Source organism: Podarcis liolepis (assembly GCF_965112155.1).
Source record: "Podarcis liolepis genome assembly, chromosome: 13".
Taxonomy (NCBI): domain Eukaryota; kingdom Metazoa; phylum Chordata; class Lepidosauria; order Squamata; family Lacertidae; genus Podarcis; species Podarcis liolepis.
The window spans coordinates 19117955-19143673 of NC_139573.1; the positions used below are offsets into that span (position 1 = coordinate 19117955).

Below are 25719 nucleotides of genomic sequence, written 5' to 3' on the forward strand. Positions count from 1 at the left end.
TGCGTTGCCTAGGACACACTTTTGCGCATAGACAAAAGCATAGACTGATTTTAAAAAACGGATGGAAGCTTATTTCCATGCCTTTTCTGTCATGAGCTTTAGCATGCATGCAGATGTCTTCTCCTGCAGAGGGATGTTCTTGTTGCTGCCTCCGGGTCCTTGAGCCGTTTTGGTGGAAGGATGATACTGCTACTACTTCCTGTGGAGACTCATGAACACAAAGCACCAGATGTTGTGTGTCCTTTATTGCCCAGAATCCATTCCAAAACACAGTAGATACTGACACATATCCTGCACAATAGATACTGACAGGCTTTGGCCTACACCAATTTCCTTGAGGAAAACAAAGATGAATAGGGAGAGTTCAGGTATTGGGGAGGGGGGGCTGGTGTAAATAGGCAGAACTTGTTATCCAGCTGCCATTGTACATAACAGTCCCAAGGCAGGCAACTGATTGACTGCATAGCTGGTGGAGCAGCCTCTGGCCTAGCCCTAATCTAGAAAACGATAGTGATAAGGTGAGTGTGTGTATTACTGAAGCCCACATGCCAAAGTCTTCCTCAGCCTAATCCTGATTACCGTACATTGACCAGAACGTGTCCACGCCCCAGGCCAGGGTATGAATTCAATAAATATGTTGCATTGAGCAAGAAGAAAATTATGCATATTCCTCTTGAAGAAAATTGGTTCTGACAGCATTCCTCTCTTGATACCGCAGGATAACATGCTTTCCCTGACAGCATTGCTACTGCTATTGTCTCATTGCAGTGCCTGGTAATATCACACTTGCACGACACCTCACTGTGGTTCCCAGACCCTCTTTCTTGCCAGCTGCGGGTTAAACTGAGAGTTGTAGCCCCGTTTTCTTTCGTCCGTTTCCTCCTCCTGGACTGGGAGGGTGCCTGCCCTTTGGGCTAGAAGGCTCTCAGTGCGGGCTCGCTCTGCCTTCTCGCGGCGCAACCTCTCCTGGCGCAGTTGCTCCAATGACGACGATGCTGAGGAAGGGGCAGGCCTGAAATGGAAACAAAAGGGTTTAAGAAGAGGAGTGGGGAGCCCTTTTCAGCCCAGAGGCTGTGTTGGCAGAGGGCATTCTGGTGGTAGGCAGGACCAGAGGCAAAAGCAGAAAAAAAATTTATTTTACCTTTGTACACAATAGACTAGCTTCTTTACACTTGCATATCCTCCTCTATCCATCTGAGGCAGCAAAAACTATCAGAGTTTAAGGGTGCAAAGTGGAGCTGGTGAGAGGGATGCGGCCTGGAAAGTCTCAAGAGCCAAACAGCACCAGAAGGCTGAGTTTATGCCTGGGGCTGAGGTTCCGCATGCCTGGGTTAGAAACTGAAGTGTAGGTAGGTAAAGGGACCCCTGACCATTATGTTCAGTCGTGGCCGACTCGGTTGCAACGCTCATCTCGCTTTATTGGCCAAGGGAGCCAGCGTACAGCTTCCGGGTCATGTGGCCAGCAGGACTAAGCCGCTTCTTGCGAACCAGAGCAGCGCACGGAAACGCCGTTTACCTTCCCAGCAGAGCGGTACCTATTTATCTACTTGCACTTTGATGTGCTTTCGAACTGCTAGGTGGGCAGGAGCAGGGACTGAGAAACGGGAGCTCACCCCGTCATGGGGATTCGAACTGCCGACCTTCTGATCGGCAAGTCCTAGGCTCTGTGGTTTAACCCACAGCACCACCCGTGTCCGGAAGTGTAGATAGGACCCTCAAAGTGTCTGTAATCCTCACCATCCTGCCTACAGAAATCTCTTGTTTTGTGCTCTTGTCCTGCTGTTTTGGGATGCAACAGAGGCTATTGCCAATAAAATGTAGGGGAGGGGACGTAAGTTTAGGGGTAGCGCTGAGGTTCAGCAACATCTGTCAGGCCAAAGGTTCCCCACACCTGCCCTATATTCTCCTTTCAACACCTGACAATGGCACTGCATGGTCAGTAGGGGGCAATACTTAAAGGCTGAACTTCCAGTCCCCCTCCACCACCTTCCCAGGGCCAATATCCCACCCTGCAACAGAGCAGGAGTCACTTTTATTACTTTGACAAATTACTGTTAAGTCTTTTATCTCTGAGAGCTGGATTCTTTGAAGCAGCACAAAAGCAGGCAAACGACCCCCTCACACTCATCAACCTATTTCTTAAGACTTGGCTGTAACTGCTGCTCTGTAAAACTCCCCTTTACTTTATACAAAAGAGCATTTTCCTCTTTTCAGAGCAGCCACCTACAGTTGGGAGGTGCTACCTGAAACGCACACCTTGCATTTCCCACATGTGTGGCTTCCCTCCCCCGCCCCTCCTAAGGGTGGGTGTTTGTTGTCTGGGGCGTCCAGCCTCAGCCAGCAGGAAGGAGCAGCAGTGTCCTGTGCTGTGGCCTAGGCTGCTAAAGGAACGCACCCGAAAGCCAGAGTTCCTCCGCTTCCTTTTTGCTCCCGCTTGTCTTTCTTCCCATCTTTCTTGTGGGATCCCTTCTTCTTCCGCAAGTGCCTTTCCATCTCGGCCAGGGGATCCAACTTCCCTTTCAGCTTCTCATCTTTGGCGACGGCCTCACTGCGTTCTGGCAGCTCCTGGTACCAGGGACGACTCGTCTGGGCCTCTGCTGAACTCTGGCCCAAGTACGTGAGGATACCCAGAGCTTTTTCCCGACGCTCCTGGGAGGAGTGAAATAACCCAAAGCAGTGTTACTCGAAGTACTGTTAATGCTGCCTGTGTGAGATTGCTCCATGGACTGTCAACTTACATCCCTATTTCCCCTATATTGGGGGAGTCAAAGGTGCTGCTTATAGTCAACTCCCATCATCCCTGACCATTGGCCATGCTAACTAAGGCTGATGGGAGTTGGAGTCCCAACAACATATGGAAGGGGTTGTATTGGCTATCCCTGAGCCAGATACTGCTCAGGTCCCCTCTATCCACTTAGCTTCAACAATGTTACAGCATTGAATGCTCCCAGACCATTCACTGGCCCTCACTACAGTATATTCTTTTCCTTCCAGTGAGTACTTACCAGGCAGTAACAGATTACAATGAAGGCTAACCCAAAAGGGTGGAAGCTGGAAGCCTATATTTTCTGGAAGGAGAAGCACATCGAGCACAAAGGACATGGCAAACCAGGGTTCCATATGTATGACAGGCACGTGGGAACAGATACTTCAAAAATAAATTTCTTTGCCAGATAAATAAACCCCTGAATATGTATGCTACAAGCCCTCCACATTTTGCCCTTGCACAGCCAGAGGGTAGCAAGAACCCAAACCACCCCACACCAACTCTGCCAGAGTTATTTTCTGCAAGTGGGGCAAAGGAGTTCATGTTGCACCCTGGCTGGGTTGGAGCCCTTTAGACCACCAAGTTTGCAGCTGGTGAAAAGAAAGCCTCCACAACAAGCTCCCCTCCTCCCATTACCTTCTCTTGCCTCTTCTCCTCCTCATATTCTTTGTTGCCACTTTCTTCCAACTCTTGAAAGAGATTTAGATGGCGTGATGGCCTTTCTGAGCCTAAAGCGAGGATGTCCGAGCTGCTGTCATCACCTCCTGGAGCTGACAGGCGTGCTTTCTTGCGTAGGAATTCAGTCCGGGCCTAGGATCAAAGGAGAAGAATTTGCCCACGGTGCAATTCCCTGCCTGCATAGTTACCATGCTGTGGCACATTTCTCTGCTACGATAGCCAACCTGCCCTTTCCTTCCCAGTCTTACATTATTCTCTAAAAGCCTGTGGCTCATTGCAGGATAGCCACTTTGCAGTTAAATTAACAATAAATCTATTCTATTACTGGAGACAGGAGTTATGATAGAATAAGACTGGGACAAAGCAAAAATGTTAAGTGTGTGCATGTATTGGGGAACCACTAAGCCCACCACTTTTAAATTCATGTATTTTCACAAAGAACTGGGTGGACAGAAGTCAAGAGCAAGTGTTATAAACAAAAAAGCAGAAACATGGTATATATACAATATGAACACAAGAGCAGCAACACAAATTCATGTGGCATTTTAAGACTATCAGGTTTATTGTGACACACGTTTCTGTGGACTACAGCCCGTTAAATCTGATGTATGAAATGTTATCCATAGTTGGCAGAGTAGCATATATGTACACACTCCTGGGTATAGAAAAATATATATAATATTCTATGAAATGCAAGAGGTATCTTATGTCTGGAACACTTCTGTTCAATGCTCAAATGTATACAGGATCAAGCACAGTGACATTCACAACAATGGTAACTGGTGGTTAACTATTTAATATAGCAAGTTTTGGAAATAGTGTGTATGAATTCAGGTGCTTCATTATACTTGACTTTTATATGTTTGCCTCCCCCCTTTTAAAACTATTTAATTTAATTCAACAAAATTGATGAACTTGATCCAGTGATACCAGCTTTTTAACACCTGATAGTCCTTTTTGCTCTGCTAAGTAATTGCACTGCCCTCCACCAGTGGGCAGTACTGCCCACTTTGGGAACCACTGGTTTACACCTAAAAAGGTTTGGCCATTTCATTGATCAAGATACTACTGGAATATTATCACATTAGGTCACACACTTGATACATTTCTTCTTAAACTGTAGGTATAGCAGTCTTAATTTTGTGGATAAAGTTGTTGCTCCTGTGTTAAACGATGAATGTGGTTGCAACAGATTGCATTTGGGCTAGAGGGCATCATCCCCCAGTCAATCGCCACACTTAGGTCTTCACTGTTTCCCAAAAGTTTGATGCAGATGTCTCCTTCTGAGAAGTGGCAGCTGAGCTAGACATGCCAGTCTCAAAGTCCTTCCCCCTCTGTTTGTGTCTGGATGCTCCAACCTGTTCCACTGCCATCCAGTGGCAGCAGAGAGGTGAGTTTCCTGACCTCCCAACAGAGAGAGAAGATGGTCCGGCTTCACATTTCGGTCTTAAGTTGGATGGAAGAGGTAAAGATTGATGATGGTCTGCCCATGTTGGATGCTTGAGTTTCTGCTTCTATTCAGAGGCCACTGCCTTTCTTCACTGCTCCATTGATCTGAGGTCTCAGCGCCGACAGAGAGATGAGAATTGCCTCCTCGGTCCTGATGATGCGGCTGCCCTGCCCTGGACAGGTGTTCAAATAAAAATCGAACAAGGTGCTTGTATCTGTGACCTCCAGGTTCAGGTCCGTGTCCACGCTTGCCTCCAGGCCTTGCAAGCCTCCAAAAACTATCAAAGCATGTCTGAAAGGAGGCAGTGTTGCCTGGTCCACAGAGGTCCCTCGCTCAGAGGTTCCAATGGAGAGATCGTAGCCTTCTTTATATGGGGACTCAGCAAACACAACACTCAGACAGGATGCCAAGCAGACACTGTAGCCCCAGTAGAGCCCAGAAGCAGTTCGAGGCTGGTGTGATGAAACGATCATCCCCTTCTGTGTTTTGCTCTCTGGATTTTTCTGTGGGTTGAGACGCACAGTAACACGAAGGCCTGCCTCCAGCTGCTTATCAATCTGTACCTCCTTTTGCATTCCACAGTTCACAAAGGATCCCCGGCCAGGCTTGGTGGGCCGTGACAAAACCACTCCTTCCCGATACCCTGATTCCTCACCTATCCGCACGTGGTGGGGGCTGTCCAAGGGGTTTAAGAGCCCTGCAAACTGGAGGTCCTGGTGTCTGGGGGAAAAAGACTTCCTAATGTATTGGGGACATTCCAAGTACTGCAGAATCCGGGCCAGCTGCACACAGGCCTGACCTCTCTTCTTGATCCCTTCAAATTCACCTTCCACTGTCTTTGCATCCTCCCCTTGCTCATCAAATACCACAATCTCGTCCATGCAGAAGATGACGCAAATCCTGGCGATCTGCCCAGCAAGGTATGCCCGCAACTCTGCCGACTGGGTGTTGCTGAGAATGGAGCCCGGAAGGGCGACGTTGACTGTGTAGTTGCATCCTTTCTCTTCAATGGGCTCTGCCTCCTCTTTCTGTTTCTCTGCCACTTCCTGCATCATCTTCTTCTCCAGTCTCCTCAACAGCTTCAGCTCCTTCCATTTCTTCTTCTTCTTCTTTTCCTGCTTCCATTTGCGCCAATCCATTGCCCTGTCTTCTCCCACCCGTAAGCGCTTCGCCTGGCTTTTCTCCGCCATGTTCCACTCGCCCAACCACCATCCTCATATGTTTGCCTTTTGACATCAATTTAAACTGGTAAGTAGATGTCTAAAGTACGCGCATGCGCAATGGAGACGTCGCGCAGACTAGAAAACTGCGCACGCGCAAATCTTCGCGCATGCGCCTTGGCGACAACGTACCTCCTGTTCAGCGAGTAGTGCTCGGGCCTCCTTCTTCTGCTGCTGCGCTTCGGCCTCCGCCTCGTCCCGCCGCACCTTGGCCACGTTGTCTTTGTTCCTCACGTGCCATGACTTCTTGGGAAGAATGTTCATTTTGGCTCTTGATGTTTCTTTCCGAAGCTTCCGTCCTCCTCCCTCCCAGCTTCCGTTTCCGGTGTCAGTCTATTCTCCGGCAGTCTAGTCCCGCCCTCTGCTTTTGATTGGTGGGGTGCTCGCGCCGTCTCTGTACGTGCCCCTTGCGTCATCTCGCGCCGCTCTTACAATCTGTCGGAATGTTGAGTTCGTACTTTGTTCTGATTGGCTCGTGCTCATTTGGTTCCGCGGCTTGATTGGTGCAGAGTCACACACGTTCGTTTCAGTGACGGCGCCTGAGAATTTATTAGGCTCTGCGTCACTGCATCTAAATCAAACCCCCGATTTCCCGGGAGGTGCTGCGTTTTTGCGACACATTGTTACAAGTCTTCTTCCAATAATAGCTTCTATTGCACGTGTGCCCAGATTACATCAGAAACGGAACGTTTTAGTCTCCGGCATAAACCGACTACCGCTTATTCTCAGTAGTAGTCTTCATATATTCGTAACAGTCATTTCCCTCTTGCCTCAACACACTTTGCATAAAGCTACACTTTTTGAAACGTTTTCAATTATGTGTTATACTGTACTTGAATCCATCAATTGCATGTGAGGCCCTGTGTAGTTGTAGGAGGAGGAATTTATTTCTTATACTCTGCCCATCTGACTGTGCTACCCCAGCTGCTCTGGGCAGCTTCCAACAAAATATAAAGGGACAAAACCAAACATGAAACATTAAAAACTTCCAGAAACACGGCTGCTTTCAGATGTCTACAAAAATGCATATTTTTTTTAAAGTCTTTGATATCTGATGAGAGGCCGTTCCACAGGGTGGGTGCACCTACCAAGCTGGCAGTTCCCCTACTTCAGCCACAGTTGTGTCCTCAGCACCAGTATTCCAAAGCCACTCACCATTCATCAAATACATTAAGAAAACACAGGTGAACTCATAATAACTACATAATGGTAAACAAATAAATTTCAATATGTCCCAACTCTTCCTGAACTAATGTGCAAAGTCTCCTTTCTTAGTAGGCTGTCACCCAATTAAGAAATTGCATAAAATTTTATTGAATATGCATAACATTTACATATATTGAAACATTGTTCCAAGAGGGGGGGCACATATTTTTTAGCTATTAGGAACACAGGAAGCGGCCTTCTGCCAAGTTAGTCTAGTGAGTCTGTACTGACTGAACTGTAGCTTTTCAGGTAGGGTTGCCCTACGTCCAACAACTTTTCCGTCCAAATTTTCACTGCTTGAAATATGGCAACCCTATTTCCAGGATTTAAGGCAAGACCACACCATCAATCCATCTACCCAGTAATGTCTACACTGTCTGTCAGTTGCTTTCCATGTTTTAAGACCAGGCTCTTCCCCAGTCCTACCCAGAGATGTCAGGGATTGAACCTCAGATATTTAGCATGCAAAGCTGGTGCTCTACCACTGAGCTATGGTTCTCTGGTTCATTGCAGCACTGAAGTCTAATTCCCAACAGGTGTTTGCTTCTTGTTTCAGTTACATATCTAGCAGCATTTCACTTCAAAGCTGGGTCAAGGATCTGTGTACATGGGACCATTCTGGCACCCATAAAACATAACAATACATTTGTCGTAGAGCAAAATTGGTCAGAGTCCTGTCTATGAAGAATGGTGAAAAAGCCAGGGGATCCAGCATCAAAGAACAGAGCTGATGGAATCTGCAGAATCAATACTGCCCAAATCAGTGATATCCTAACATTCTTTCTGATGAGAAGAAGAGATCTCTCATTATGCATCCATTTGCTTCACTGGCTCAGCTCAGAGATCTGTTTCACCAGGAAAAGTTTGTCCTGACCCTCCTGAAGGACAGAAAGAGAAAATTAAAAACAATGGCATTTATCACATCATCTCTCCTATACTGCACTGAGTGAAGGAGCCCATATAATCACTAACATTTTTCAGCATTTAATCTTCCTTTTTAATTAAAAAAAAATGAGATCTGCCTTTCTTCTAAGAGGGAGAAGAAATAAAATTCGTCCCTCAACTTTGGAAATGATGGTGAGAGGATGCTACTAGGTTTCCTTTCCCCTCTCCCTCCATTTTGGATGGAGTTCACCTACCACAATTTCTCTCTCTCTCTCTCCCCCATCTCTCCCCCCCCCCCTCAACACACAACCAGGATAGTGATGGGACAGACATCTTTAAAGAAACTGCTGAATAGCAAGTTAGATTATTCTAGCATCACACTGGTTATTGTGGCTGGCAGCAGAGGTTTCCTCCTGATACTGGCAGAAGATAGTAAGTTGAGTCCTAGAAGCATACACCTCAAGTGTCAAAAGCCAGGGTAAGTGTGTGCGGTGGCCTGGGGAAGAGACTTGAGGACCAGAGAGAGGCTTGAAGGGCTGCATTTGGGAAGACACAAGATTTGCCCACACTGGAAGAGTGGCAGACGCAACTGATGGATTATATGGAACTGGCCGAAATGACTGGCAGAATTCGAGATTTGGGAGAAGAAGCAATGGAAGAAGATTGGAAAAAGTTTAAGGACTATCTACAAAAACAGTACAAACTGTATGAATGTTAAGAAATTGCACGATTCAGAAAAATATGGTTCCAGTAATTTGACTGTAAGATATAGAAAATTAAGTGATATGTATGAAAAGGTCGAAACTTAAAGTAATACTATGTTTAATCTAAGTTACAATTAAATTGATAAAAATTACTCTAAGTCTAGAAATATAATTTTGAGAAGTACAAAATAAGAAATGAAACAAGGTAATAATTTGCTGGCATTTTTATTACAGAGAATGCAGAGTAGGGAGATGTGAGGAAGTCCAGTTAGTTATACAAAAAATGTTATGAACAGTTGTGCCTCTTTTTTCTTCTTTTTTATTTCTTTTCTATATTGTTTGTTGGTATAATTGTATGTTTTTCTGTTTGTTAACTTTTTTGGTGAAGGGATTTTGTGTGTTTGTTTAGTGATTTCCTATTTTATGTTTGAAAACTGAATAAAATATTTAAAAAAAAGAAGAAGAAGGGCTACATTTGACAGATATTTTTCACCTCTGATCTATGCATGTGTAAACTTTATGCAAAGCAGTGTCTTCTCTTTGACTGATGCTTAAGTGGCCGTTGTATTCCCAGCCCTACTATCAACGAAGCCAGAGACTGAATCTCTCCCACTGAACTTTTTTGGTGGCCACTGATAACAGAATTAACAGAGAGGAAATTATCTCAGTTTCCAAAACATTTATCAATGTGTGCACCACACTGTTAATCTCTTCCTCCTCTGAGTCTGCCAATTTGAACCTGTCAACGCTGGATTTGCCCCTTGTATACAACGCCTGGAGGAAAATTTATATCGCCAATTCTTAATTGGCTTCCAGGTCGATCCGCACAGGAAGTGACAGTGGAACTCATAGCAGATAAACATCTATATATTACACACCAGGTAGCCAAATTTGCATTGGCAGCCAAGAAGCTCCGTTCCAGCTATGTGAATGCACTCCAATCTTAAATTTTTATGTTGTAAATTTCTTTTGATGCTGTAAACTGCTACAGGTTACATTTTATGATTTTAGATGAAAGTTTCCTTTTATTCTCTGTCGTCCATTGTAAAGGCCTTTGGCTATATAGAATAAAATTGATTGAGAGTGGATTGTACTACCCACCCATTCTTTAACTGTGACCCTTGTCAGATGTGGACAATGTAGGATCCTCCAGATATTGTTGGACTACAACTCCCATCATCCCTCACCATTGACCATGCTGGATGGGGAAGGTGGGAGTTGCAGTCCAAACCACCTGAAAGGCATCACACTGGCTATCCCAACCTGTTAGGAACCACTTACCAAACGGAGCTGCCATTTAAGGCCTTTGACCACAGAGCTGTAGGAGTCAGCCAGTGCCTTGAGGAAGAACATGAGCATGCTAGAAAGGTTTAAAAAGAAAAAAAGACAGATGAGAGAAGACAGGTGGCAATGGCACTGCAGTTCCCCTGAGACTATACAGGTGAAAGACAGCACACAATGGTCTCTGCCATCAGGGGACCATTGCGCTGTGAGGCTGCTCCCTCCATATCCCAAAAAGAAGAATAGCAAGGAGGGGATCAAACAGAGAAGGATCAACCATAGAGAGCTTGCTTCCCCACACAGCAAAAGAACCCCAAATAACTTTGTAACTTAAAACTAGCACCTGTGTTTGGTTTTTTTCCTCCTCCCTCCCAATTTTATTTCCTTTTGTGCTGTGCTCTTTAGACTGTAAACCTGAGGAGAGGGGCCATCTTACTAGTGATCATTGTAAACTGCCATGCTGAGTGTCTTTTGCACCTTAACAATGGGGTAAAAATAATTTAAATAAATCAGTGTTTTCCATTCCACAAGACGGACTCTGGACTCAGAAGACCTCTCTCTTTTACTCCTCAAATCCATACCTGAACCTTACCACACTAGCATCCCATTCTGATACCCAGCTCCTTCTCACCTCAGTAGCAGGAACAAGGGCACAGCAAATGCTATGGAGCCCACATATCCAAAGAAGTCCCGGGCAGTGCGGGGTAACTCAGAGATAGCACTGCTGACAGTGTTCCACATAGTGGGCTCCCCCCGGAATGGACCACAGGCCTTCGAAGGAGGCAAACTGGAGGAGAGAGAGCAGGGATAAAGCGGAAGAATTGGCAGTGGCAGGTGTGAAGGGCAACTTCAAGGTTAACACAAATGAAAAGCATCAAAAGCTACCATGAAAATATTGCCAGCTTCTGCAGGGCCAGTTGTCTGTTGAAACAGCTACAAGGATAACGACGACCTTCAGCAAGGTGAGGTTGGAAAAGGCTCCCTCATTTGTCTCCTCTTTGGGTAGGCTGGATGGCCATCTGTCATGTATGATCTACTTGAGATTCCTGCATTGCAGGGGTTGGACTAGATGACCCCCCCGGGGTCCCTTCCAACTCTATGATTCTATTATCCTATGCAAATTGCACTACTTAACTGTCCAACCAAGGCCTTTAACAAAGAGACTAATCTGACTGATTCAGAAGGTTCCCTCTCATAGATTATAAGACCACAGACATAAGATTTGAAAGGACCCCATGGGTATCATCCATACTGACCCTCCAAACCCATAACAAGATCTTGGGGGGGGGATGGGAAACTTCAGATCTAACAGCAAAGGGATCCTTGCTCAGTTACTTCTCTCACTCAGATGAGGGAGCAGTATAAAATTGTCTTTTACAGAGCCGGGCCATTTGTCCTTCTAGCTCAGAACTGCCTACTCAGACTGACACCAAGCTGTCCAAGATCAGGTGTGGAGAACATTTGGCCCTCCAGATAGTGGAGGACAACATCATTGCTGGCCTTTGGCTAACTTTGCTGGGGCTGCTGGGAGTTGTAGTTCAGGAATATCTGGAGGGCAACAGGTTCTTCACCCCTGCTTTAGATGAACAGAGTTCTTCCCATCGCAAAATAATTTTTAAATTGGTGGTTCCAGGCATGAAGAGCACATTCTCCAACACTGAGCTGCAGACCCTACCAAGCCAACTGCGTTAATGGTTTCCAAACTCTCTACTTAGCCCTCCATTCTTTATGGAACAGCCAGTCATTTAGGCTCTTAATTCTCTAATTCTGTCACCATGTCCTTCATTGCAAGGACCTTGGTCATTGACTGCTCATGTGCATATCTTGTAAGCCACATAGTGTTGGTTTTTCACTATACTTTGGCCAGCCCTTCTGGGTTTCCCTTTTTCAGAGGCGGGGGCAAGCAGTTTTGCACAAAGGAGCACATTAAGTCCCCACAGTCAGATTTAAGACACAAGATGTGTCAGCAGCAAACAAGAATTGTGGCTGCAAATGGCTCTATTACAGCTATTGGGAGGCGGTTGGGTTCAGAGGGGGTGCATTTATACTTACACAAACATGCTGTAGAGGGCAGGGACACAGGAAATAGCCAGACCCAAAAGCAAAACCAACAGGAAGAAGAAGTTGGAGCTGGAGGCATGAAACGTCCGTTCGGCCGGACGACAATTGGCATAGAGGGTTAGCTGGAAGGAAGATGGAAGAAAATGTAAAAGAGCTCAGGAGACCCTCCCGCTGTGATCCTTGAAGGCCTGGCCAGATGGCGCACTGAACTAAGTGTGCCACTTAGAACATGTCCCAGAATCCTTTGCAACTAAGGTTGCCCAGTTCATAGCCAGAGAACATTCATAACTTTTAGATAAGGGTCACCTTTTTCAAGTAGAAGACTACAATATACTTGATGGTATTGAGTACAGGCAGCAGGGGGCAGAAAAGAACCCCCGTCCAGCACAGGGTCTGCCCATACACCAGGTCCAGGACATTGCCAGGCACCACAAACTCCTGCTGCCCCCAGAATTTCAGCAAGCGGCAGGTAGGGAAGGCAGTCACCAGCAACCTAGAAGGCAAAGAAAAGAAGCTGAAGGCAGGCATGGATCCCACAGGCGGCATCTGACACCTCCAGCCCAGCCACAAATACGTGCTCTTCTGTTCCTCCAGTCATTCATTCCATTTATACTACAGATTTCTTCCGGGAAGCTCAAAGTGGCAAATAATGGTCCACCCCACACCTCCTTTTCTTCTTGCTGCAACCCTGTGAAGTAGGGCTGGCTAAGTCCAAGTGTTCTTCAACCTTGGGTCTCTCAGATGTTGTTGGACAACAACACCCATCATCCACAGTAAGTCTAGCCCATGGTCAGGGATGACAGCAGTTGAAGTCTAGCAATATTTGGGAACCTAAGGTTGAAGAAAACTGGGAAAGGGCCGCATCCAGTGTTAGTCCTACTCAGAGGAGACCCGTTGAAACTAATGAGCATGAATAACTTAATTCATTTCAGTGGGCCTACTCTTGAGTGGAACTTAAGTTGAAGATAACAACCTGTGTGACTGGCCCAAGGCCACTGAGATTCATGGCCATGGTAGGATAGGAATCTAGGTCTTCCTAGGTCTACCTAGCAGGTAGAACATCCTACCTGCTACACCACTGGTGCCCAGGACTCTGTTGCTATCATAGGAGCCAACTCCTAGGGGCCAAGTTCCCTCTGAGCCCCCTAAAAAAAACATTTGAGGGGGCTGAGCTCCCGCAAAGTTAATGGGCACTGCCATTCAAATGATGTATGCACACAGAGTATTGTGATCGCGAGGTGAGCCTCCCAAATATTTTATTCAAGTTGGCACCCTTGGTTGCTATACACTCAGCTAGGCTTGCATCTTCCCAAGGGTGGTGGTGGGGAATGGTTTTATTATATAGTATGCTAATTATTCTGAAATGTATACAAGTTTTAAACAGCACTGGCGGGTACAGGAACTGAGGCAGGGATGCATGCTCGGAAAACGCCATTTTCATACAAAATACTAAAATTGCTTTTGAGCCTTTCTTGCTTCAGATTTTCGGAGCCTGAGTGAATGAGGTTAGTGTGGGATAGAAGGGCCTAAACATCAGCATAACAGATGTGGGGAGTGGGAAGAAGAAACAAAAACAAACCAACATTATTGTTTGTATTTTAATTACTCTGTGTGGAAAATCACGCCATCCTAAACGCATGTGTTCAAAAGGCAAGTCCCTCTGGGTTCTGCAGGGCTTACTCCCAGTAAGGGTATAGGACTGCAGCCAAAGTAATTTATTACATGACACAAACACAGGGATGACATCAAGTCTGATGGTGCATTCTGACTCCTGTCTTGGGATGTAGCAGACTTTATTATTGCTAGTTTTATTTCAACAGAGCTCTATCTCATAATTTAAACATGAAAAGAAAATAATAATGAGGGGAAATCAGTAATGGAAGCTCCCCCACTTCTCCCCTTATGATTAGGAAGCAATTAAAAAGCTGTCATCGGGCAATGTTATTACCATGCTCAATAGGAAAGTGGGGGTAAGGAGGAAGTTGCTCCTTAAAGCCACAGTAACCCTTAAGAGCTTCAATAGCATTTTGTTAGAACATAGAACAGGTTGGCGCTGTAATTGCATTTTAAGTGAAAGAAAAGCAGAGAAAGCAGGTTTGAAGAAAGATAGGAGAACAACACAAAAGCAATGGAATACAGTCAGAGGGCAACAATGTTGACTTGATTCCACAGGGTGAATCCACTGGATTCAAGTGAGGAAATAACAGACAGTATGGGAATTTTTGGTGTGGAAAAAATCCGTTCTCAGCTGGCAGGCCAAACTAAACACATACATAGGAAGGAAGGAAGGAAGGAAGGAAGGAAGGAAGGAAGGAAGGAAAAGCTGTCCCCCACTATAAGCCCCACCACCAAATTAAATCTCCAAACCAAATGATTTAATGCTGGCCATGTTATTATACCAATGCTGTGTGGGAAAGCACATCAGATGGGGAGGCACTTGTTCCATTGGGGCTGGTTGTAGTGGGGGGTTTTTAGCATATGGTCCATGGTGTGTCAATTGTATTTTATAAACATTGGGAGTCGTTTTGAGGACTCTAGTCAAAGGGTGGGATATAAGAAAGCAAGTAAACCTAACATGGGGGGTATCAAACACTTACTTTCTTGGAAACTCCACAAACAGCATGACAAGCAGCATGACAAGCAAGTCAAAGATCATCAGCCGGTACATTTCCTGCCCCACAGAGGTCTCCCAGCACTGGAAGGACAGGAGGGAAAACACTCAATATTTTTATCTTATTTTATAACTATCTATTTCCCCTCTGCTCCATTCAAAGAGCCCCACAATTTCTCTCCCATATACAATAATTGAGGAATCATAGTTGAGAACAGCCCTTTCTCTAAGCTACCTAAACTGTCATATCATGGTTCCTGATCCCTACCCTGCTGGACAAAATTCTGCCCCCGCAAGGGAAGGACCACCTCTTGCGGTTGCCAGCTGAATTCTAGCTCCTCTTAGGGAAATAAGGCATCCCGATTTCTAGCCCACTCATTCTCCACCCAGAGAACTCAGGAGTCTTGGCTCCAAACCTCTTGTCTCCCTCTAACCTCACCGGATGGAGTTGATTGTTATAGCCACATTTCTGACACTCAGGGTTCTGTGGATCTCCACCACAGGTGATCTGGCTCCAGAGAGAAATGAGAAGAACCACCAGGCTTGCAAGACGGAGGAAGACGCTCCTATCAGACAGAAAGATTGATATGTAGGTTTGCCAACTGACCATGGAAAATGGTGGGTGGGTGGGGGAGAGGTGGCCTGTTCCTGGTCTTCTAAAGTTCAAATCCCTGGCAAATCTAGGTAAAGCTACAAGAGTTCCATCAGAAACCCTGGAGAGCTGCTGCCAGTCTGTGTAGACAGCACTGAGCTAGATGGACCCATGGTCAGACTCACAGTATGATGCAATTTTGTTATGTTCCAGCTCTGTTGGCCCTTGCTGCCTGCAGCCTGAATGATGCAAAATGAGAGCATGAACTGACCGTCTGCCCCACTCAGGGCCTAGTCTCAGGCCCCTGAAGCCAACCCAGCCCTCAACTAGTGCCTGACTTCACTAGCCAGGCATGATCCCTGGGCTATGATGGTACAGTTCCTGCAAAGAGAATTCAGGAACTGCAGGAAGTAATGGCTGACAATGGAGATCTCACAGAAACATTGTAAATGGTACCCATTCTGCGACTTACTTAGCATGATTGTTAATCTGGCCCTGGCTATGATTCAGAACAGAGCTGAAAATAATTCAGGGGCTACGGTGATCCAGACAGGCTCCCTACTGTTCACTAAGGGGAACTGATGGCCTTGGCTCCCACCCTATAGCCTGCGTAGCATGATGCTCAATCCAGTCCTGTCCGTCACTCAGAGGTGGAAGCTACAGGTGCCTCTGCAAGAGGAGGCTGGTGTGTCCCAGGTACTCCCAAGGACTCAGCACTTCCTGTACCTGAGAAGCGTGATTTTGATTTGGAAGCTGAGCGGGTAGTTCTCTAGCTGAACAATGATCTCAAAGATCATTGGGACAATGAGGTTGGCAGCTGTGATGACAACCGACGGGAGATAAGCCACCAGAAGCTCCAGGACAAATTGGCCTTTGACTTGGGAGTCTGTCTGCAGAATGAGAGAGAAAGAGAGAGGTTAATCTGGGGGCAAGAAGGCTGCAGTGAGAAATGGAGCAAGGTTTGTATCTGCCTTCTCCGAGTGTGAGAAACCGGGCTTCATACATGCAGAACTTCAGCAGGCAGGTAGTGAGGCACCGATGGGCAGAGCTATGGTGGCTGAATTTCTGCCTGCTGTGCAGCTGTTAAAACACAGAGCCATTGCAAGCAGAATCTCAGTCCATTCCCTGCCCCCACCAGTACTTGGACTGCTCATCTAGACAATGGGAAGGGTAGTGTTGAGAATAGCTGTCAACCGTCCCTTATTTGGCGGGAAACTCCCTTATCCCAGCGCCATGTCCCGCTGCTGTCCCTTATTGATGATGTCCCTTAAATTTCCCGGGTTTCAAAGGAAGCAGCTCCTCTCCCTCCCTCCCTCCGGCCAGGGAGGAGGGAGGCTCCAACTGTGTTGCTTGGCTGCGTTGCTCACCCAATAAGGAGTCTAAGAACGACTGGGGGGTGGAGCTTGCATGACTTGTGCCCGGCCACGTTGCCTGGGGACTCGCCTTTGCTCAGCGCTTCCCAGCAGAGAGGGGACGGTGGTTTTCTTTGCTGCATCCCCTTTGCCGGTTTGCTGCGCTGTGGGAACCACCGCTTGAGGCTTCGTTTGGCTGCTGGCTGGGCTTTCTGCCTTTGGCTCGGAGGGGCTCAGAAATTGAACATACCTGTGCCTGGAAAATCCCTTATTTTGGCTGCTGATCCCTTATTTTTGAGGCTGCTGGTCCCTTATTTTCAAATCTGTAAGTTGACAGCTATGGTGCTGAGTCAACCCAGGAATATCACCCACATGCCTCAGCTTAAGAACATAAAAAGAGCCTGCTGGACCAGTTCAATGGCCCACCTAGTCCAGCATCTTGTTCTCACAGTAGCCCATGGGAAAGTAGCAAGCAGGATTTGAGCACAAGAGTGTCTTCCTGCCTATGGTTTAAAGCAACGAGTATCCAGAAGCATTTCTGCTTCTGACATGGTGACAAAGCATGGCCATAATGGCTAATAGCCATCAATAGCCTCTCCTCCATTAATTTGCTTAATCATCTTTTAGAGGCATCCAAGTTAGTGACCGTCACTGCCTCCTGCGTGTGAAGTGTGAGCCGTTTCCTTACCCCTCCCAGAAGTGACTGGGAATATGTCACTGCCAGGTAGATGCAGTAGAAAGATCCTCCTAGCAGACCCACAACCAGAATATTGAGCACCCCCCGGAGGACATAGAGCCTGGTGCGTTGTGCCGTGGTCATCTCTGCCTGGCGCCTGCGAACTGCCTCCTCTTCTAGATCCATCTGGAAATGGGGAGGAAGAGGTGAGAAAGAGACCCTTGAGCACCCTAGGGTGTTGGGTGGGGCAGGGATAAGCAGTGTGACAATCTCCTGCGAGATTGTTCCTATCCAAATCTTCATTTGTTCTGGATATTAGTTAACTCCAGGGACAAAAAAAAAAAAGCCATCAAAGTGCTTGTTCTATGTGTTGCTAGCAAGTCTTGTCAAAAGCTGAAATGCAATTAGCAGCTTTCAGCTGTCCCACCCTGCAGCACAGGGCGGGGGGGAAAGCAGGCTGAAATCCAATAAAGCCAGATGCAGATGAAGAAGATGCCTCTGTTGAATTTCTGCCTGCCATTCAACTGCTAAAAAGCAGTGCTTCGATGGGGAGTTAAGAAGGCAAATGTACTTAACGTTGCCACCTTTTTGGTGAAGCTCTGGTAGCTTTTAACCAACAGCAAACTAGGCAGAAATTTCAACAAGCATAGTATGCAGCATGCAAAGTAGAACTGGGTCGAAAACGACACCTGTTGAATTTCACCCTCTTGACAGAGCTGTTGAAAAGCACTGGAGCTTGAGGGGATGTGGGGTGGGAGATGGCAACCCTAGCTGCCATTTTTAGTGACCAAATTACTGTAGTACTGGAGTTATTTTGCCTAACAAAGTTGGTGGCTACTTACCAGCTTTGTTAGGCAAATAACCCCAGAAGGAACAATTGATGTTTCATCAGCTCAAGTGACTCTGGGAGGAATCTCTCTCCAGTTGTCTGGGGAGGCACCCATTAGACCAGGAATGAGGAGCCTTTGGCCCTCCAGATGTCATTGGACCCCAGTTCCCGTCAGCCTTGGCCACTTTTCATGCTGGCTAGGGCTGACAGAGGTGGTGGCACAGGTTCCCTGAAGTAGACTTCAGGAAAGGTGACAAGTCTCTAGCTGAGGGTAGCAGGCAGAGAACAGTTTGTCACTGGAATTAGGAAGAGATAGGATCAAGCTACGTGTGACGTGGGAATTCTGGGAGATGAGCTTTGGGTTTCCTCCCGTTAGGGCTGGAGCAAAGCAGGTGAGGGAGGATCTAAGCCAAAGGAGGAGAAAACCTAATTAAGCCCACCAGGTTCCCCATTTGGCCCACCAGGCTGTTTGAGCCAAGCCACACCGACTTGCCCTATGTCTGACATCATGTGTGACATCACAGTGATGTCAGGTGACTGACAGATGGGTGCTGCTGCTCACCTGTCAAAGTTGGTCCACAGTGGGTGAAGGAGATAATGATCTATCCCAGGCATAGGCAAACTCGGCCCTCTAGAAGTTTTGGGACTACAACTCCCATCATCCCTGACCACTGGTCCTGTTAGCTAGGGATGATGGGAGTTGTAGTTCCAAAACATCTGGCGGGCCGAGTTTGCCTATGCCTGATCTATCCTGATGGCAGATCCAGTTCCCCTTCCTTGTCTACATCTTTGCCTGAGGCCATGAGTAGACCTTGTACTAGACCCCTGAAATCAAATCCTAAGTGCCAGCTAGCATGCCTCGAGCTCTTTTTCTGGCTTGCCTGCTTTGTCTTACCCGCAGTTCGTAGCGAATACTGTTGTGCTTTAATTGTGCCGCCTTGTGCTCCACCAGGCCAAAATCCCAGCCGGCAAAGACTTTGTTGCTGTAGGATCCGAGGGAAGCATCTTCACTAACCAGGCTACGTTTGAGGCAATAGACTGATCTACGGAAGGTGGGTAGGAGAGAAAAAAGAAGGTGATTCCTGGAGCTGTAGTTCTGTCTGGGGTGTGTGGAAGATGACTTGAAGTTGCCCTCACCTCCGTACAATCCACATCAGGGAGAAGTGGAGGTAGAAGAGTGCTGTCAGTACATACGCCAGAGGGCAGTTGTATGAGAAGCCAACAAAATCGACAGCTGAATTTTGGTAGTAGCCGTAGAAGAGGTAGGTGAGCTCCATGAAACTCTGTCAGGGAGAGAAATGAAACCAAGTCTGAAAATGGGTCACTGCTGCAGCCTTCCACAGTTTCTTCTTGGGGATACAGCCTCTCACCTTGCCTGACAGAAGGTCCATTACGTAGGAAAAAAAGCTGACCAAGCCTCTGGGTGTGGGGTTGTAAGCCAGACAAGCTTCATTCACTGAAAGGGAAGAAAGAAGAGATCATTGTCCCTGTTCCATTCCCATTCCCACAGAATCAAGGAGTCCTGAAGCCTATTACACTCTAGCCTGTTAGACCCTGTTAATCTCTTGGTGAACCCAAGAGTCCTGGGATCCGATAGGGTGGAAAGGGAGATACTTTGATCTGCTTTAAGAATAGGGCTGTACATTCCGTGGATTTGGTAGATAGGTGCAATATCTCGCATATATTCCTGGGGACGGAGGATCTGGAGAAGCTCAGCTTCAAACTTTTAGAAATAAGTGCCTAGCCCTTAGTGTCACAGAGATGTTTCCATACTTTCCTACTACTCCTTTTCCTCTATGTCATCACCGTAACACATGCACACACAACAGATGTCTGCTTCCATTATTTCAGATCTGAATCAGAAAAACTCAATAAATCATGGAGAACAAGGTAACTATGTGGAAACATAATTAGTGTTTGCATAATATATTTTTGAATGCAAAAATAAGGTCTCTTTGTTACAGAGTTTGAGGGGTGAGTTGTTTTATTTGAGTGCAGCATAACGCATTCCTGCCTAGGGGCTCATAAAGAAAATAACAAGACCAGGACCAAAGTATCTGAGCTTGTGGTACCCCTTTTCTAATAAAATTAGTTTCCTTCCCTTCTACAGAACTGGTTCCTGGAGTCCGTGATTCAACCCTCTTAGCTCCATTCCCCTTCCCAGTGGGGTGTAATTTTTTAAAAAAAAATTTTTGACAAGCATGACAGGCTTAGAAATACACCAGGTCACACACCACAGAAATGCTGTGATGGAGAAGCTACACCTGTTTAACTTCTGCCTCCTACACAGCTGTCCAAGGCACAGGAGTCCTGTTCGAAGAGAAATGTCATGCCTCAATAAACCTTGGAAGCCCAGCTCCTGCTGAAGAGTTAAATAACTCCTTACCTTAATCAGGATCCCTCCTTACTCAATGGCTTACCTAAACTGCTGTTCTGGTGACTTGTCCGATTGAGCGACAAGGCTTCAAAGGCCGCATTCGGAGCAATCACAAACCCCGCCACCAGCAGGGAGGCAACAAAATTCATCAAGACCAAAAAACGGAGAAAGTTAAAGTAGGACTGGATCCCTGTTCCAAACTGGCCTGTGTGGAAAGAAGATGACAAATTGGACAAGCCCATGAAACACAAAACATGTCCTACTCTGTCCCCCTCGCCACTAAACGTTTAAGAGCCCCTTCCCCATACCTCCAATGTGGCGAAGCGTGCTCCTCCACATCTCTCCATAGGCGACTGCTGAGCTCGCTTGGCTCCTCACACGCCGTAGTGTCCTCCGCTTCCACACATGCCAGAGCTCCCAACCACTCAGCCTGCTGGCTGCTTGCTCCTGAAGAACTCTTGAAAAGGGGTGGAGGATCAGGGAGGAGGAAAAGAGCCCAGGTGGCTTATTGGGAACCTCAGAGCGTTGACATGAACTAATACAGCACCATATCTCAAAACGCTATAAAACGCTGTCCCTCAGCTTCTCTACATGTGAATTACTTTTCCACACAAATGTGTCACGGAGGCCACATCCACACAGCAAATGGCTTCTCCTAAAGGACCCTGGGATCTGTAGTTTCCTCCATGCAGCACTTCCCAACATTTCCCAGTGAACAAAGTGCAGTTCGCAGTTATTTGGAGAAAGCCGTGTGCTTCACATGGATGTGGCTGTGACCTATAGATTAAGCATTAGTTGCTGTGTCCCTCCCCAACTGGGCACACCTGTCTTTTAAAAGAAATTCATCAAACACTTATTCTCTTTCCCAGATGTTCTTGCTTCCCTTTTCTCTGCCCCATGAGAATGTTTGGAAAACCTGGGGTCTTCTTTTCCTGTCAGGGGCTGTATACAGGTGGTGGGGAAGGGCCAGGGAAAAAAGGTTTGGTCAGAACCACAGGTGGGCGGGGCCATCTCCTTTTTTCCTCCCTCTTTTTCTGTCACCCCCATTTGATATTCAGGGTGCTGGGAATTGTAGCTCTGTGAGGGGGTAGACTACAGTTCCCATGATTCTTTGGGGAGGGGAATGTGCTTTAAATGTTATGGTGTGTATGCAGATAAGGTCAACATCTACATTAAATTAAGCTGAGGGTTGCATGTGCCCTCGGGCCACAGGTTGCCCAAGCCTGCAGCACCTTGGGTTTTCTGAGTATCAGTCCTCACCCCCTTCTCTCAAGGACCCAGGCGTCCTGGCACTACCTAAGCTTCCGTTTCTCCTCAAGGCAGAGGGGCAGCTCTTTCAGTGGCTTGCTGTCTTCCTCTTCCTCCCCTCCTACAAATTCCGGGACAAGTTCCTGAGGGTCAACCTCAGGTTTGGATGCCCCCTCCCAAGCGGCTCCCCAGGCCGCTGCCTTGTTGCCACGGAAACGCAGTGTCTGGTTGCTTGGCAGCTGGAGATAGAGAGATGGCGGGCCATGGCGACCCCAGCTGGACCCTGGAGAGAGGAAGCAGAATAAGACGGGAGGCATTCATGGCTCAGAAAGGAGCAGCCCATTTTCAGTACACCCTGCACCAGATATCAATCCATGCATATAGAAAAAGCCAACATACTATCTAGGCCATGGGTAGGCAAACTAAGGCCTGGGGGCCGGAATGGGCCCAATCGCCTTCTAAATCCGGCCCGTGGATGGCCCGGGAATCAGCGTGTTTTTACATGAGTAGAATGTCTCCTTTTATTTAAAATGCATCTCTGGGTTATTTGTGGGGCCTGCCTGGTGTTTTTACATGAGGAGAATGTGTGCTTTAATTTGAAATGCATCTCTGGGGTATTTGTGGGGCATAGGAATTCATTCATCCCCCCCCCCAATATAGTCTGGCCCCCCACAAGGTCTGAGGGACAGTGGACCGGCCCCCTACTGAAAAAGTCTGCTGACTCCTTCTAGGCCACACTGACACCATACATTTAAAACATTATGGCACCACTTTAAACAGTCATGGCTTCCCCAAAGAATTCTGGGAACTGTTAAGGGTGCTGAGAATTGTTCAGAGACCTCCTTATTCCCCTCCCCTGGCTACAGTTCCCAGTTCTCCTGTGAAGGAGTGGTTGTTAAACCACTCTGGGAATTGTAGCTCTGGGGCTGTTATTATTACCATTACATGCCCTTCACTAGAAGGTCCCAGATTCTATCTATATGCTCGTTGTCAAGTTCCACAGCATCTCTCCTTAAGAGGGCCTGATATGTTTATACCACCCCCTCCCTGAAAAGTCGGTCATGGTGAACCAGAGGTTCCCCAACTGCTGATGAGTTTTCCTCAGAAGTCTTTTTTTTTTTAAAGTGGCCCTGCAAATGGAAGCTGATTCCATTCTCCCACTTTCAGATATGCTTTTAATTAAATCACATTCCAACCCCTTCCAGGATTCTGTTTGCAGAAACACACAATGCTTCCAGATCAGGCAGCGACAGTGGGAGAGTAACAATAGATTTCAAAAGCTAGAAGATTTTTGTGACCAATCAGTCCCAGATCAAATCAGCAATCTATAGTGGGGAAAAGACCACCGCATACCTGCTTTGTATTCTCTCCTCTCATAACTGCTTTCTTGGCCGTCGCCCATGGCTGCAGGTTGTATTTCTCTAGTTTCTGTTCAGTGCACTTTACTCTTGCCAGTAGAAGGAACAAGGAACAAGGAACTAAGACAAGGCTGGGCATGGATTAATGATTTCTCCGGATGGCTTGTCCCATGAACAAAGGCAGTAACTTGGCAACAAACAGACCTGAAGCCTAGAAGCAGTAGCAGTGGCAAAGAGATGTTTATCTTTACTACAAGACCTTTTAAAAGTGGTATAGTTGCCTCTGGAATAGTGTATGTTGACCCTTTGGAAACAATTTTTTAAAAATTTGATCAAAATAGAAATCAGGCCATTTGAGGTGCTATGCAGTCTCAAACCTGGGTGTACCACTCAACAGGAAGTTGACAAGCATGTGTTGGTAATAAATCTGTTTGCTGTTTTGTCACATTCACACATGACACACTTGAGTGTGTATATACAGTGGTACCTCGGGTTACATAGGCTTCAGGTTACATATGCTTCAGGTTACACACTCTGCTAACCCACAAATAGTGCTTCAGGTTAAGAACTTTGCTTCAGGATGAGAACAGAAATCGTGCTCCGGCGGCACAGCAGCAGCAGGAGGCCCCATTAGCTAAAGTGGTGCTTCAGGTTAAGAACAGTTTCAGGTTAAGAATGGACCTCCGGAACGAATTAAGTACTTAACCTGAGGTACCACTGTACTCTTTAAGATATCTTAAGGCTTATGTCTAATCAAATAATGTGTGCAGCCGCTTTCGGTCTTTTAATAGTAAAGTCACCAGAAGGGTCCTTTAAAACAGCACACAGATCCACATGGCATCATCGTCTGACATGGAAAATGTTAAGTTGCAGAGGCTTCTGATACTGATAGAAGTTTGTGGGGGTTTGGTTGAACAGTAAGACTTGCGATGAGCCGATTTGAACTGGAAAGGCGAAACAGCAAAGGATTCTGGGATTACTGCTGCTTATACATATAAAAAGTGAGATCTGGCTGCAGCGAAGGCTGGACCATTAGAGCAAATGGGGCACTGCTACACCATCCTCAGTCTGCCCTCAGCCCCACCTGCCTGCCTTTTTACTTACAGCCCAGTACAGGGGATAGTATTGTCTGCCAGCTTCCTCCTCCTCAGTCTCAGTGTTAACTGCTGTAGAAGTCATAGAATTGCTTTATATGTCCAGGGAAGGATTCTTTCATGGAACTTTGAAGTGTCAGGCATAGCCCTACTGGCTTTAGCCCAAACGTAGCAGAGTTTTCCTGCACAGCGAGGAAGCTAGTTGCGGCAGTAATGACTAGTCAGCTAGACTCAGAATAACTATTTACAGGATTTATTAAAAGGGAAAAATAAAACCAGCAGAGTTTCTGCATACAAATAAAAGCAAAATAAATCCTCTCTTTCTCTCTCTCAAAACCATACACAGCACTTCTAACTCCTAACACACCTCACATCAAACTGAGCTAGCAATCCCTTGATAACAGAGTTGAGTGCTGGTCGTTAACCAATCAGAGTGAGTAGTTTCTAGGTCAAGCAGACCTGGGCTTTCTGCCAAGAGTAAATTGACACCAGCTTGAGTTAATTGGTGAAGCTAGAATCTGCAAGTTTCCCACGAGAACCAATTAACAGAAACTGAACACCCCCTCACAGATTCTGCTGAACAATTAACTCCAAATACACCTATGTAGGAGATCATTTTTCCAGCAAACCTAAACCCTTGCACATTCGCTTGTTCTTTATCTTTGCCAATGGTTTAGTTAACACATCTGCTACATTTTCTTCACTTGATACATAAGTACAGGTGATTACATTGTCTTGTACACAGCAACGTACATTTTGGTATTTTACAGAGATATGTTTGGAACGCGATTTGAAAGCCTCTGTTTTACTTAAGGTTATACAAGCTTGATTATCAATGTAAACTTGTACTGGTTCTCCACAATTTACATTTAAATCTGCTAACAAATGCTTGAAATAAATCACCTCGTTGCACAATTCACTCAATGCGGCATACTCTGATTCCGTTGATGACACACTTACAACGTCTTGCTTGCGTGACCGCCAGCTGATTAAAGCTCCACCGACCATTATGACTAGTCCTGTGACAGATTTTCTATCCGGCAAATTTCCCCAGTCACTATCACAGTAGCAACTCAACATTTCATCCTCGGAAGAATTTAATTGTAACATATAGCCAATTGTCTGTTTGAGATATCTCAGAACTTGTTTTACCCCTTTCCAGGCATTTAGTGTGGGTTTTGAGACCAATCTACTTAATATGCCTACTGCATAGCTAATATCAGGTCTGGACCACTGTGCTAGATACAATAAACTTCCAATTACAGAGTGATATACATCAGGGTGTTCAAATTCAGGACTCTCATCTATATGAAGTGTTTTTATGAAACCT

The 25719-nt window shown here is 46.4% G+C and overlaps 3 protein-coding genes across 4 annotated transcripts; all 3 read right to left on the reverse strand.

Moving 5' to 3' along the window:
- Window positions 1-227: 227 nt before the first annotated feature.
- LENG1 (leukocyte receptor cluster member 1) lies at window positions 228-6464 on the reverse strand. Its single transcript, XM_083469370.1, has 4 exons — window positions 6248-6464; window positions 3404-3577; window positions 2396-2649; window positions 228-1012 (listed from the first exon to the last, which is right to left on the reverse strand). Exons 1-4 carry the CDS (start codon window positions 6377-6379, stop codon window positions 799-801), a joined length of 774 nt encoding a protein of 257 aa, XP_083325496.1. The 5' UTR covers window positions 6380-6464; the 3' UTR covers window positions 228-798.
- Window positions 3984-6226, reverse strand: SPOUT1 (SPOUT domain containing methyltransferase 1). The gene has a single exon (XM_083469369.1). The coding sequence runs from the start codon at window positions 6083-6085 to the stop codon at window positions 4964-4966; it is 1122 nt and encodes a 373-aa protein (XP_083325495.1). The 5' UTR covers window positions 6086-6226; the 3' UTR covers window positions 3984-4963.
- Window positions 6465-7409: 945 nt separating the features above from the next.
- Window positions 7410-24199, reverse strand: TMC4 (transmembrane channel like 4). Of its 2 annotated transcripts, XM_083471744.1 has the most exons (17): window positions 24096-24199; window positions 23291-23506; window positions 21986-22220; window positions 20998-21146; window positions 20733-20894; window positions 19683-19768; window positions 19450-19595; window positions 19208-19355; window positions 17496-17669; window positions 16182-16345; window positions 15303-15429; window positions 14850-14947; window positions 12559-12745; window positions 12244-12374; window positions 10823-10978; window positions 10192-10270; window positions 7410-8199 (listed from the first exon to the last, which is right to left on the reverse strand). In XM_083471744.1, exons 2-17 carry the CDS (start codon window positions 23337-23339, stop codon window positions 8146-8148), a joined length of 2145 nt encoding a protein of 714 aa, XP_083327870.1. In that variant the 5' UTR covers window positions 23340-23506; window positions 24096-24199; the 3' UTR covers window positions 7410-8145. The 2 variants fall into 2 exon arrangements, with proteins under 2 accessions (XP_083327870.1, XP_083327871.1); XM_083471745.1 differs by lacking the exons at window positions 21986-22220; window positions 23291-23506; window positions 24096-24199 and adding an exon at window positions 21514-21948.
- Window positions 24200-25719: the final 1520 nt, after the last annotated feature.

Bases quoted from the DNA above. Each gene is read 5' to 3' on its own strand.
- TMC4 (XM_083471744.1), bottom strand. From the start codon at position 23,339: ATGGGCGACGGCCAAGAAAGCAGTTATGAGAGGAGAGAATACAAAGCA. The intron at 19,769-20,732 runs GTAAGCCATTGA...CTTCCCTTTCAG, and splicing joins TCACCAGAACAGCAGTTTAG to TGAATGAAGCTTGTCTGGCT. The intron at 8,200-10,191 runs GTAAGTGGTTCC...TCTGTCCTTCAG, and splicing joins TTAAATGGCAGCTCCGTTTG to GAGGGTCAGGACAAACTTTT.
- LENG1 (XM_083469370.1), bottom strand. From the start codon at position 6,379: ATGAACATTCTTCCCAAGAAGTCATGGCACGTGAGGAACAAAGACAAC. The intron at 3,578-6,247 runs GTACGTTGTCGC...CTTTGATCCTAG, and splicing joins CACTACTCGCTGAACAGGAG to GCCCGGACTGAATTCCTACG. The intron at 2,650-3,403 runs GTAATGGGAGGA...CACTCCTCCCAG, and splicing joins AGGAGAAGAGGCAAGAGAAG to GAGCGTCGGGAAAAAGCTCT.
- SPOUT1 (XM_083469369.1), bottom strand. From the start codon at position 6,085: ATGGCGGAGAAAAGCCAGGCGAAGCGCTTACGGGTGGGAGAAGACAGG.